A 14,978-nucleotide genomic window follows, 5' to 3' on the forward strand; every position below is an offset into this window, starting at 1 on the left:
AGCCACAAACAAAGCGAGCTTAGGTGTGACTAATGAACCACCTGCATGGTGATGGCCCATCCTGGGCAGGATGGGAGGAAGAAGCTGACACACCTGTATGGACTATGTCCAGAGCCCTCACAAAAGGTTGAATAACCCCCCTTTAATGTGTCTGGAGCCAGTGCAGAAGGAACAGGGACTTTGTGCACTTCAAAAGCCTCTATTTGAAGAGCCCCACACTTCAAAGCCACCACTGAATATAAGAACTGCATCACTGGGTATAAGAACTGGACTTCTGACCCTACCAAATCAGTACACTTCTGGACCTGAGAATATTTTGCCAGGAAGGACTGCTGTGCTGCTAAAGGGACTGTCACTCTGGTGGACCCTGTTTGACTTTGCTGGATTCCTGCTCTGCTGTAGCTGGCCTGCTACCCGCTACCCTCCTTGCCTTGGAGTGATAAAGACTGGATCTACATCTATACATCCCCAGAACCAAAATGACTCCAAGGGCTTGCTGGCTTTCCTACTGTTCTGAAGTCTCAGGGACATCAAAGATTTCATTCACCCCTTCATTCATCCCTGCTACATCCTCTGGACTCAGCCAACTGTGAGTCCTGTCCTGCCAAGTGGTGCCAATTCAGCCCTGGGCATTAAATGTGGTTTCTGCAGCTGTTTCTACCAAATAATCCACACTTTGTCATCACTACTCCCATTGGAACCAATGCATTGCTGCTGCTGAAGATGATGACATCGCAACACTGGCTGCCCAGCTCAGCACTGATGCAAGTCAGCCCTGATGCACTGCCTTCACAGCACCGGCTGCGCGGTGACGCATCACCTTCATCACCAAGGGTTCGCCAATGACGCATTCCCAACTGCGCATCGCCTCCTCTGCTCCTTCCATCAGGTCTTCAACGTCATGCATCCTCCAAAAGGTACTTTTTTCATCAGGGCAAGGTATCCGACCCGCGGTCGGTCTGACCTTTCAGATACCACACAGTCTAGTGTAATCAGATAACACCGGCTGGCGCTTTATGCTTCTAAGCACTATATTTCCAAGTATTATTTACAAAATCATATCTTAACTTTTATTTATTGTATTTTTGTTGTTTTTATCTTGTTTTCTTCAATATTATTTTTTAAATCTGGTGTTGAGTCTTTTGGTATGCGGTTTTCACTGATTTACTGTTATGAGCATTGCACAAATACTTTGCATATTGCCTCCTAAGTTAAATCTGCCTTCCCTCTGCCAAGCTACCGCTACCAGAGGTTGAGCACAGGTTAATTTATGGTGTGTAATTGACTCACCCTGATTAGATTTATGGTCTCTACTTGGACAGGGAGCATACCTCTGCCAACTGGAGACCCAATTTCTAAAAGTCTTTCACAGAGCACTGCTGGTTTTAGAGGGAAGAGGCAGCAAAGAACTTACTGGAGTAGAGGTAGGGTTGCCACGTTCCCCAGAGAAACATTTCAGCCAGCCCTTTACATTTTAAGATTCTCCAAAGGCCTACACCCGGCTGTTAAGTAAACCTTTATATGAAATAATCTGTATCCATTTTAACATTGCCTTTGTGTCTTTGTTTACTTAAAGTATCAGTTAGGGATCATTAGAATACGTTCTGAAACATTTTCTTCTTACATTAGCTGTTCAAAGTATGTCAAATCAAATCAAATCAAAGATCTTTATTTTGGCACAGTGGCCATAAAAGCACAGACAAATTCATTTAAGTATGTACTGATAAGGGGAAAAACATACGGCCAGGACATAAAATGCTAGTCATTGCAGGTGATTTCACAATATTTCCATTAACGAATTTGATGGAAACCCAGAGTTCTTGTTTCCTTCGGGCATGATTTGAATAACTTTGAATAATATGCCAGGCTAAACTTAATAGCAATATGCAATGCATATAATTTGCCAATAAATGACAAATAAATACCAATAAAGCACAGCATTGAAAAACTAAAGTGACCAGCTTTACTGAAATATTAAGTGCTTCATCTATTTTTTAAACCAAAGAAAAGACTCTGTGTTACATAAAAATATTCAGTAAATTCAATATTTAAATAACCACATTAAGTTACAGGATTCTAAAGTAGAGATCACAAAATCTCTCTTGTCAGATGTATCTTTTTTGTTTTTAAACCGGGTTCTTGTTATTTTGCAATTCCCATTATAAGCAGGACTATAAGTACAGGAATGCAATGCATAATATTTTCGTAACTAAAATGGAAAAATATGAGGCTACTGCGTAAGGTCTAATGGATAATTTCTTGAACACATATGTAGCATGGAAGCCTTTTTCTATCATTGTTTCCACAAACACTATTTGTGGTTCCATACTGGTAGTGCCCATAATAGGAATGTACAGCAGCATTGGTTATTTTAATTTGGAAAATAAAATCCTTGCCTTGATGTATAACAAGGCAGTCAATGATATCAAGGCAGTGTCTATGGGGCTGCGAGGAAGGCGACTAAGCACATGCTATTATTGGGCAGTTGCTGATAGTGGCAGGCGGCCAGAAGGGAACCATTGCGGAAAGGGGAGTCATAATATTGTAGGATGACCAAATTAAGTCAATAAGGAAACCATTGCTTCAAGGAGAGTCATGATATTGTGAGATGTCAAAATTAGGTCAATTTGTATTGCTAGGTAAAACTTCCTGAAATTATTGGCACAATTATGGTAAGTTACTTGTTCAGGGTCCTTGAACATACCCCAGAGAAAATTCCTGCTACAAAATTTTCCCTAAGGTGTCAATCGGACTAAAGCCTGAAAACGCTTCACATTAGCTGCTGAAAACAGTGAAATGTCACACAAAAACTGACTTAAACTTGGTAGCCCTGTTTAACATAGTTATATGTAGGCATGGTGTCCACTGCATAGGCAACAATCTAAGGGAAGGAGTTCTGTAAGGACATGTTTAATTTTAATCCAAGGAGATGCACTGAAAAAATGACTGCATCACTTACACTGAATGGGAATCCCTCAGCAAGTAATTTAAATTCACTACAGAGGGCCATTGGGATTTTTTGGCATGGAAAGACCAATTTATGCAGCAGGTTTGACTAAATTATACAGCAAGAAAATGCAAATTATGCAAGATAATGTGCCACATTTTGTGACATCATTACTTCATAACATTGTCACTTGTTAACAAGTTAACACTGCCTGGGCAAAAGGTTGACCTAATTTGTAACAGTTTACCATACAAGTACAGTACAAAGCAACAGAAAGTTGTCCGGTCAACTTTTGCATAGGGCCTTCTACTGCACCACGTCACTTTAATTTTAATAACTTTTGATCTGTTTGAGTTAGAAACAAATTTTGTTTTGCCAAAAACTCAATTTTGTTTTGCTAAAAGCTGTAGATTATGCACCAGATAATGAGTTATGTAGCAAATGAATAATAATGTTGAAAACAACACAGCCACAGAACTGCATAATTCCAGTTGCCCTGTCTATTACCCAAAACAGCAATTACCCATATTACCCATGCCTGTGTGGGCCACTACATACCTCTTCATTATTTTCTCTATGTGTTTGTATTATATGTGTTGTTTAAAATACCACTAGCCAGACTATCATTGGTGTCCCTAGAAGTGAACCTTAGAAGGGGCACACATTAAGCCACAGATAAACTTGTGCTACAACTGGGTCCTCAGAATAAAGCATTAAACGGAAATCGGAACTGTCAGTCTCATAGAATGGGAGCTCCGCAAATTTATGACAGATTATTCTTGCTCTGGCGAAATAGAAACAACCTGCTTAATCTTTATCTTTTGGTGATTAGATTTAATTTGTATCTGCACATCCCTCACAAACCTATTCCCTATTTAGGCGTCAGCAGGAGAACATTCACTCTAACTAAATTTTGTTAATAAAAATAATAATAATATAATAAAAAATATGAACACAAATTGATTTTTAGTGTGCATATATCTAGCACACGCTCATCCAACAAGGATAACTTTTTTCTCTTTGACGATAAACACATCATGGAAACTCCTGATGTTATGTAGATGCAGGGGCCAAAGGTGATGTACTTATACAAGGTGATTGGTGAATGTGAGGGAATGGGCACTGTGGGGGACCCCTCACCATTCCTTGCAGGGGGGCCCACTAAGGTTTTGTTACACCACTAGGTCTATGCTAGCTATTATTAGCCCTGAGTCACTCCATTGTCTTCAAAGAAGCGCTCAACATTGCAATGTTCTAATAATACTTACTAATGTCTCTGTTGCATCTGATGCTGTTGATCACTTTACACTAATTTCTAGACTCACCACTTTAGATATTTCAAATAAAACATTCTAGTAGTTCTCATATCTCGTACTCTCCGATCATACTTTCACAGTCTCATAGCATTTATCCCCGTCCCCAACAACCCGTCAGCCAGCTTGAGTTTTGAAGGCTTGATCATGGGCACTTTCATTTTACTTCTCTCAAAATGTAACAGAAAAATGTATATATATTTGAAGCATGTATATGTATGTTATATTATATAGATATCATATTAGTAGATGACTGTGTGCATATGCTTTATGCTTCTAAGATAATACATTTATATCTAAGTATATGAATATGATTATAGGGAAAGTACCTGTATATGTATAGTAATGAGATATTTAAAAAATAAATTAAATAATAATTGATTATATATATATATATATATATATATATATATATATATATATATATATATTCACTTAAAAAAACAAAGGTTACAGGGACGTTATAGTAAGGCTCACATTTTAAACATACAAAACCAAAGAAATTCACCTATTCTAGTTAGAGTTATCTCAAGTAACCATAACTGGTGCCCTAAGGTAACTATAACTTGCACCCCTGCTATGCACAGTTTTTTCATCATAAATTTTACTGCAAATACGACATTGATATTATCAATGATGTTATCAAACTTTTTTTTTTTAAATGAATATATGTATATTACCTACTGGCGGTAGCCAGTAGGTAGTCATGGTTAGGACCTAGTTTCCATAGGAAAAACGTTTTTTGTTTTGTCGATAACTTTAGCTTCTTTTGATAGCTCTTCAATAATTTTTCAAAACTAGTACAACAGTCACTTCAGCTGCTGTGTTGAATGTTTTGGGGTGATCTGTCAAACGGCGGCCGAGAAAAACGGGGGTCCCAGAGCACTTAGGAATAGCCCATAGGGATTTAGTCCAGAAAGCGCCCTTTTTGTGATTTGGTATAAATCCATTCAGTAGTTATTGAGACAATAAAAGAAAAACAAAAATGTATATTTTGGCAGAGCATAAGCACATATCTCATGGTGAGATCTGATTGGGTGTCAGGACTTCAACTATGCATGATAGCATCTTCTAAATGATCTACAGGACTGAAAATGAGAACTAAAGCTTAAATGTAGGGAAAAATGCACTTTAGGGAATATATATATATATATATATATATATATATATATATATATATATACACACACACAAACACATTACCTAATGGCAGTCGCCACTAGGTAATTATAGTTAGGTCCTAGTTTCAATGGAAAAAGCGTATTTGGTTTGCTGTTAACTTTGGCGCCATTTGATGAATCTTCACAAAATTTTCTAAAAAGATAGCGTCTGCCTGGAAAGTTGTGAGGTGATCCGCCAAGCGGTTACCGAGAAAAAGGGGGAGGGCTCAAAACCCTTTTTCCCCATGCTTTTTTCCATAGGGATTTTGAACAGGTTTAGCGCCCAAACCACTGACTGAACTACACCAAATTTGGCAGAAAGATAGCTCTTGGTCCAGAAAGCAATCTTTTTGTTATTTTGTGTAACTTCGTTCGTTTTTTAGTAATTTAAGAAAAAACAAATTTGCATATATAGGGTTGTGAAGGCTCTGGGAACCATCCCGATCTCATGCTAAGATCAGATTGGTTGCCAACACTTCAGCAAGGAAGTGTTGGCAGCCATGTTGGGACTCTGCGTCAGCCTAGTTCCAGAAAAAAGATTTAAAAAAGAAAATGGGCCAGGGTAGGGACACCCTGACTCCTTAGCTCTGGTGCTGGGGTCCCAGAGGGCCCCCCCAGAGCAAAAAAAACATGTTTTAAAAAAATCATTTTTAACAGGAGCCACAGCGGATCGGTGAATCCGCTGAATAATCAGGAGCTCCTGCGCTTTTCTGTAGCCTCCCGGTGGGCAAAGTCCTGGGGGCATTCAAATTTTGAGTGTAGTGGGACCACCCCAGCCTCCCCTAGCCCCCAGGACCACCACCTCCCTGGGTATTTTAAACAAATTAAATGGTGGGGATACCCAGTCCCTCCACAGCCCCAAGATAGGGAGTCCGTTTCGGACCCACAGGCCAAGGGACCACCACCTCCCTGGGGCTATTTATGTTGGAGTAGGCCCGAATGGCCCCCCTCGAGGACCCACTGATGGCTCCTGCTATATCACGAGGTGCCCACCCCCGGTACATAGCTGTCTGCTTTGACTTGGCAAGAGCTGACAGCTCCAGCCAAATCAGAGCAAACACTCAGCTCGTAGTGAGGGAGAGCCATCAAACAGCTCTCCATCTCTGCGAGCTGAGATTTATTCTGTTTCCTTGCCCACGGAGATGCAGGCAGGGAAACAGAGGAAACATTGCTCTCACAGAGAGGGAGCTGCTTTAGCAGTTCCCTCTCTGTGACAAGAATGCCAGCTCCCACAGGAGGTGGGAAGCCGGCTGGGACTGTGGGTGCCTTCAAAATCCCCTTACGGTCCCCAACATTGTTACTGGGTGCCCTGAGAGGCACCAAGGTCACAAAGCTGACCCCCAGGGGCCGAGATTAGCCCTGAGGTGGGCGGCCACTCCCTTGAAAAAAAATAAAAAATTAGGTCGGGCCCTGGGGGATGGGGTCCCTTCAGCTGAGACAGGCCTGAGGAGGGGAGCCACCCGGCCCTCCTCCTTAAAAGAAAAAATATATATTTTTGCCAGGTAATAGGGTCCCTGGGGCCGAGATTGGCCTGTGGCAAGGGCGCCGCATTGTCCCCTCCCCCAAAAAAATGTTTTTAGAAGGCTGGGTCCCGGGGCATGGGACCACGTGCCCCCTCTCCAAAAGAAAAACAAATATTTAGGCCGGGCCTCTGGAGATGGGATCCCTGGTGCCAAGATTGGCCTGGGGAGCTTGGCCGCACACCCTCCTCAATTTTTTTTTAGGAGGTAGGGCCCTGGGAGATGTGGTTGCCGGGGACAAAATTGGCCCTGGGGAGGGGGACCCCTCGGCCCAACCCCACTGCACACTTCCAAATGCTGGGTTGGGTGGTTATGGGGGATGGTCAGAGGGCCTGGCTGCAGGCCAGGCCTTTCGGCCAACACCTGCAGCCGAAGGCCTTGCCCTGCCCGGGGTTAGGTGTTCATAGGGGTTGGCCACAGCCCAGTCTTTGCGGCAAACCCCCACTGCGCAGTGCCAAAGGCTGTGCGTAACACAGGGTTGGGTGGTTATAGGGGATGGCTACAGGGCTTGGCCACAGGCCAGGCCCTGTGCCAACCCTTGCCGCGTACGGCCTTTGTGGTGCACAGTGGTGGTTAGATTAATGTATAGTAATTAAATTGACTTTACGTTAAAAAAAATAATAGAAATTTTCTGTATGTCCATAATGTGAGTCTAACTATAACGTTCCTGTAAACTTTTTTTTTTATTGAATATATATACATATATATATATATATATATATATATACACAAACATACATAAATACATGTATATATGAAACATGCACTTTCAACACCAGCAGCAGACTGCCAGATAATTCCCTGGTGATCAGCATCTTTACTACAGTGTTCTAATAAGCAACTAGAGTGCTAAGATTCTGAATCCATGCCAAAAATGTGGCACATCTGATGAAGCAAACATTTTAGTGCTTTCTCTCATGTCACAGAAGTAAGCTATATGTGGCAGTTTCTGCATTATGTTAATCAAAGTACTAATAGTTTGACTGTAGAAAAATGCACTGAGAAGTCATTTCAAATGTGCATTCACTTAGACTAATGTTAGAAACCCTGGCAGTATCACTGTTTAACTAAATGTTTGAAACATTAAACTGATAAAACTGACATTATGATGAAATTTAGACTCTAGATTAATGGTATGTATAGAAACAATTTTGAATTTCTCATGATTAATGATTTAAATATGTGTGCAAAAATAGAGAAATGCAGTTCCACGTTATACTGATTGAAATTTATTAACATAATTATTTAAGTTATTGAAATTTGAAAATGTGTAAAAGCAAGGGATTTTTTACATTTGAACTCCTAAGAAGTAGTATTTATCGATTTATACTTTTGTGCACTAGCAGGGGTGGTACTGTGGGCATATGCGATAACTGTATTTGGACTGTAGAGTTTATGATCATTAGGAAGACACCATACTGTTCCATTGCTACCACACATAAGTAACTCGGAGATGGTCATCCTGAGCATGGACAGACAGGGTGGGAGAAGTGGACTCACAAATAGACCCCCTCACTGACTGATTACTGTGCCCAAAATCCATCCCCTAACCATCGGTCTAATGTCACCAAGATGGCTATTGGTCAATTCTATCATGTAATGTATCGCCTTATGATCATTCATGTTATGGCCATGTTGATTAATGTAACGACCTTCAACAGCAATCAAAATACCTTGTTACTCTTGTACCAAGAAACATTTACTTCTGCTGTGCGAAATATAAAAATACAGTCCCTCACAGAGCACATGCACATGTAAATAGAGAGTAGCCATGTACTTCTCTATCTTTTAAAGAGAGATACGAGACACAAAATCAAAATCAAACTTCTCTGAAAAAGTTGAAAAAAGAGGATGGACAACTTTACCTTGCGAAAGATACTCCCTGAAAAACAAACAAAGGGAAACATTAGTATGATGTCAGTGCCTCTTTCCAAGTCTCCTTGCTGTCTTTTCCCTTCCCTGCTGTCCTTAAATCTTAAATCTTGAATCTTTTGTCTTTTCACTTTATGCTTATCTCTTTATGTCATCATCCATTCATTTTCTATCATATTTATTCTATTGGGGTACATTGGAGGCATGCCACGTGAGGGAGTGGAGGACTTCAGAAAGTTTAAGAAATACAAGCAAGCATACATTGTAAAAGAGTACAGGAACATTTGGTTCAGGGGCTATATGGTGCCCACGCTTTTCTACTAACATTTCTATTTCTCGACAGAGCACAGCACACTTTAATTCAACATATGTTGACTGACTGCAGGAGAAGACGTGTTGTTGTTCACTATTGTCAATGGTTTTTATCCTGTTTGGAATTCTGAATAAATGTGAAAAATTGCAACACAGTCCAGTATGATGAATTCACATTTGTTTTGAAGCATCACTATGATCTGTTTACTAAAGACTTATTAATCATTTGCATTTCTTCCAAGACGTATCTTGTTTTTAGGACAATGTATAGTCTCATTTTGAATAAAATGCTTTTTTCCATGTAACATTCAAATAAGCCATCAGTTCTCATATTATTTTAATTTTATATATTGCAGTGATTTGTTATATAGTTCTCGCAGTATTTATGGACGTACCATTCAATGTTTCGATTAGTTAATTATATTCTTTTAATTTTTCACATTTCAGCGATGTAGACGCACTGCTCAACAAAGTTCAGGGCACAGAATGTCCCTTCTTCAGGAGGACTTAATCATCTTGCCAAATTACTCTACAGTTCAACAACAAATCAAGGTAAAATCATGAAGTTACTCCAAATCTATAAATCAATAACTAAAGAGATTATTTTTGGTGTCTTGTATTCAAATCTACAGGAGATATTTTCTTACAGCCCATATTTAGGGTATCACCAGCCACTATAAAATATTTCACTGTTCCCATTTGTCAGCAATTTCAGTCAAAGGCAGTTGCATGCATTCCTGAACCGTTACGTTTCTGTGTTACACATTTCCTGTCCAAAGTCTGTTTTTTGTTTGTAGTCTTAGTAAGTGTCTCAGAAGCAAAATGTCTATTCATGAAACTGGATCTTTCTTTAGGCACTTAAAGCTTCATGTAAAATCTTCAGTTCATTCATCCTACGTTTGTGTAAAGTATCCAAGATATCAATTCATTTATTTTTTCTGTTTGTGTCAATAACTGATCTTTTTTCCCTCCACTCAATAATTCACCAACCACCTCCAATGTTTATGACCTTATTTGGTCAGTGGTAAATCTGATCTCCTGATCTCCAAAAAGAGTTTCATCTTTGGTGGTTCACTCTTAAATGTTCTAATATTGCTTTTATGTTTTATCCATGGTTGCTTCACCTCTCTCCCACTCCTATCTGATTGAGTAAATACTTTGAGACTGATTCGTAAAACTATTAATGCATTTAGAAAGTAGTACTATTGAAGTCCTCCTTCAAGTAACTTAAATCCCTTTGTGAAATGGCCTTGAAACATTTAACTATATATTAGTAAAAGTGCAAAGAGACTGCAGCCTTTCTGTTTGTACCAATTGCATGAAAACATTATGGAAATATTCTTGTTTTATTTCCAATGTATATGTTTTTGTGGCAATTCACAAGGCATTTAAGAGTACGTAAAGGAGCACTAGAGAAGTACTACTTTATGGAGTCCATATTGCCTTTATGAATAGGATCCATTATGTTAAATTGCTTTAAACAAAGGCCCAGATTTACAAAAAAGTGGCGCAGGACTGCAACAAAATTTGCAGTGCCTCACTGGGCCACTTTTGACACAGAGGGATGCGCTGCATATATAGAAAAATAAAGCGCACCCCTGTGTTTTTCTCCTGTGCTAAATTTAGCAGCCAGTGCCAACGCAGGCATCCTTGCACCATAGGGTAAGGGTGTCTGCATTGAGGGGGTAGATTGTTTATGTGCAGGAAGGTGTTCCTTCCTGAATATAAACAATTTACAAGGGCGATTTGGCACTTCTATGTGTGCTGCTGAATGCAGCACACATAGAAGTACCAAATCGTCACTTTTGAATGATGTTTATGTGCAGGAAGGGAAACTTTCCTGCACATAAATAATCTTTCATGGCCTTTTGCTGTTTCTATGTGTGCTGCAGAATGCAGCACACATATAAAAAGCAAAAATAAGGAGGAATAAAAGTATTCCTCCTCGTTGCGCCATGCTAACATCACCCCTGAGGTGGCGTTAGGTTTTGGCGCTGCCACAGATTTACAATTTCTCGTAAATCTGGGGCAGCGGCAAAAGCAATGGATGTTACGGTGGAACGCCCACAGCAACACCCATTGCTCCCCCCGTCTCTCACGCAGATCAACCCCCTTTCTTAAACACCTATTCCCGATCTGTTTGGTGCTGAAATCAACAGCTGCCATGTAGCCAGCCTACAGTAACTAATTGCTAATCAGCACTGGTCAGATCTCTGTATTGGTGAACTTGTTTTCAGTGGAAAACTACTGCAATTACTTGAAAACTTCAAAGTAGTTGATCTGTGGCAAAGGCTCACTGGTTTTCCCCACAGACCTAAAATGAGAGAAAAGTTTGTGTCCTCACCTGCAAAGTCTGTAAGCATACACAGGCAAAACGTTACTTGAATGCATTTCTAATAGGTTAACCAAAACCCAACCAATTTAGTTAGAATTTCAAGCGCTATCAAGTGTTTTCAACCCAATGAATCCTTTGAGATTTAAAAAAAATCCAGCTGTGTTTTGATAGAAGATAGTTTGGCACTTATGTCGCTTTTAAGTCACAAACAGGCTCATTATAAATTTCACAACAGAAGGGAATCCATGTTATAGAAATCGCATTGTTGCCCAAGAGAAATCCCTTGTTATACCAGTAAAGTTTAACATAATTGTGGAGCCTTCTGGCACATTAAATTAGATCCAAAATAAGATAAGATACAGAAGAAGTAGAAACTGAAAAGTAAAACAGTTTCACATGAGTGAGCCGACGGCCACCATGAAGCGTGAAGGAGACACACAAAAGGAAACAGAAGTTCTCTTGCAGTGAAACCTATCGGCAAAAGTGCAATTATCCATGTAACCGGCAAAAGTGCAATTATCTATGTAACAGGGTCGAAGTCACGCAAAGCGCTCAACTACTGCCCAGAGAGATCACGCTGCCTGCGAAATAAAGAGAAAACGCAGTCCAGAAACCAAATGGAAAACATGGAGCCTCGTATGTTTTCAGTAGTTGGTTGGTGCGCTCGAGATGGGTTAAACACCAGAAAAGACATGACGTATGCATGCCTTTTACTAATGAAATGAAGCAAATTTTAAAAGGCAAGCGCACAAACCAACCAAACTGATGGGCATGGTTAAAAGCCCATAGAGAGATTACACCAGGGACAGAGCGCTTTGCGCTCAACCCTAAATAGACATGTAGGGCATGATTCACAAATTTAAATGCATATGTTTGTGTAAGTTTACACTTTTTCAGTATCGACAAAACTACATTTTAATAGAAAGTTCTGAGTCTCTGCAGTCGGAGAGGAGAACTCCGCACATAAAAAGTCAGGCCTATCTTTTTATGTGCGGACTTCTCTGCCCTGACTGCGGAGCGTCAGCACATGTAAATTTATTATTAAAATGCAGTCTTGAGAATACTGAAAAAACGTTAACTTACAGAAATGAGTGAGTTTACCTTTGTGAATAAGGCCCATATTGTCAGGGCTTTGCCACAGAGAGTCTGATAGGCCACCCTACAGCAAGCTCACATGCTCTACATCCTAATTCACATTCTCTACATCCTATCTCACATCCTATCTAGGGGTCTTCCTGCCGAAACAAAAAAAAACGTTACTAACCTGACCGGCCCAATGGAATACTATAATGTACAATTCAAAAAGTAACCTCCAAGATTAATGTTTCCATCAATGTCTCCCAGCACAATCACATCATGCACCATCGCTTATTGTGCCATCAGTTTTTGTTTCATCATTTGTATCATCATTTCCTTTTGCTATCACTGCTTCTTATGGCACAACTTCCGTCCGGGACAATCCCCTCCTTAACCCTCTCTTCCTGTTGCAAAATGTCCTCTACCTTCATCTTGTAGTACACACCTTCATGAGAGTGGCTGATGGCCCTAGAAGGTATCGAATTTATGAGACAGGACTGACCTGCTTTTAGCGGTTTTCCGAAAAATATCCGTTCACTTTTCTTCCACTGTTTCCCCTCTCTCTCTCTCTCTCTCTATATATATATATATATATATATATATATATATATCATTTTTTTTCTTCCGCTATTCTCCCTTGGTCTCTCATTCGTCCCCCATATATACTCCCTTATATACGTTGCTCTATCACACCTTCCCACCTTCATGTTCCCATGGTCACTTACCGTTCCGTTTTGGAGGAAGCGGTGGAGGTGGAGGTGGCAATTGCCTGTAAAAAAATGTCAAAAGATTCTGGTTGTTTTCCGATCTGCACAAACAGTTTGATATCTGCCACATATTTGCACTATGAAGGAACTGGGCAAGGAGATGATAGACAGCGAGTGGGGGGGTCGGGAAGCAGGCGGGTATCAGAGGACAGGTGGATTAAAGACGTGGGAAGGGTCACATAGCACCTGAGAACGTCAGATACGAGTCAGTGTGTTGTTACACACAGGCAGGAAGTTGGATAAGAGGCAGGAGTAACATCAGAAATGAGATCAGAGTGCAGGTAGCGAATCACATAGAAACCAAGGTATCAGACAGGAGGCAAATGAATTGATATACTGTATAACTTGAATTGATTGTAGATAAGGTGCGAGGGGTTCACAAACAGGCATGTGCTTAGATAACAGCCATATGGACGGTTGTAGAAAGCAGGCCTGGGTTCTCTGAAGAGGCAGCAGATTATATAACAGGCGGGGAGGGCCATACAGCAAACAAGGAGTGGAAGAGCAGGCAGAAGCCGAGACAGAAGGCGGTATTTCTGAGAGCAAGTAGATGTCAGAGGTCAGAGACCATGTAGATGGCCATAGAAACAGGCAAGAATTCAACCCATCGCAGTGCAGTGAGCAGAGAAGACATGCCATAATCCAGCGGGGTCTCACAGACACAACGTGCCAGAGAACAGTAGTTGTGGTAAATTATGGTATATGCCCTTAAACTCCCAACAGCTGTCTAACTACATGCACTCTCAGTGGCAGCCGCCACAAATCTCAATTGGGGGTGGGGATGAAGGGAAGGGGGAAAGAACAAATGCAACTTTAAAAAAAAGCCACATACCTTTCACATACCGCCTCGCTGGTCGCTTCTCTTCTTGTGGTGTCCCAGCATTCACTGGGATGCCAGCACAGGCTCCTCAGCAATCCTGGCGCTGCTTTTATGCTAAACCTAGCCCTGGTGTCTGTGCAGCCAGGCTGGAAAAACCTTAGTGTGCATGTGCGTTTGGCCAGCCTGAGATGGCCAGCCAAACACACATGCGCACTTAGGTGCACTCTCACCTCTTCCCCACTCACCCCTCCCTGTACTGCTGGCTGAACCAGCAGATGAAAAATGGAACAACAGTGGAACTATTGTTTCATCTTTCAGCTTCTGGTTCTTGGCCAGGTGGGTGACGTTCCTCCGCCATTGTGGAGGATCCGCCCCTGTGCACTCTAATTTCTGGCTACATTGTGACCTGTCACATTTTGTCAGCTGCTACTCAGTGGTGCCACATTCACACATGCTAAGCAATTTTCTGAAATGCACATGATATTTGGGGCCAATTCTAGATAGATGTATGTGCACCTGCTTAGAAAGTTCTGATAAGCTTATTGTTTCAGCCGGAGGCTTGATCCAGGGGCAGTAACCGTGTATGGCTCACTTCTTAGGTGGTGAAAGAGCTGGTTATGCATTTGCTGCATTGTTTAGTATTCCCAGAGATATTGTACACATTAGGAAGCTGAGGGTTTCTATAGATTTGACTATTCTAATTTGATCATCAGTACCTTATATATATATATATATATACACATATATACACCCCGACACGCACACACACAGACATATATATTGCACTCATGTGTTTATCCAGGTGTTTGTTTATGAATCAGGATCCACAAAGGGATCACATGGAAAGAGGCATGC

At 40.8% G+C, this 14,978-nt stretch overlaps 1 protein-coding gene across 1 annotated transcript in view; it reads right to left on the reverse strand.

Moving 5' to 3' along the window:
* The window catches only part of LOC138265135 (uncharacterized), a 158,612-nt gene that overhangs the window by 54,472 nt on the left and 89,162 nt on the right, over window positions 1-14,978 (reverse strand). Inside the window, exons 3-4 of the mRNA XM_069212677.1 lie at window positions 13,262-13,305; window positions 8,806-8,822 (exon numbers count right to left, since the gene is read on the reverse strand). Of these exons, the coding sequence (XP_069068778.1) occupies window positions 8,806-8,822; window positions 13,262-13,305 (61 nt within the window). The remainder of the gene's footprint in view (window positions 1-8,805; window positions 8,823-13,261; window positions 13,306-14,978) is intronic.

Source organism: Pleurodeles waltl, chromosome 11 (assembly GCF_031143425.1).
Source record: "Pleurodeles waltl isolate 20211129_DDA chromosome 11, aPleWal1.hap1.20221129, whole genome shotgun sequence".
NCBI lineage: Eukaryota > Metazoa > Chordata > Amphibia > Caudata > Salamandridae > Pleurodeles > Pleurodeles waltl.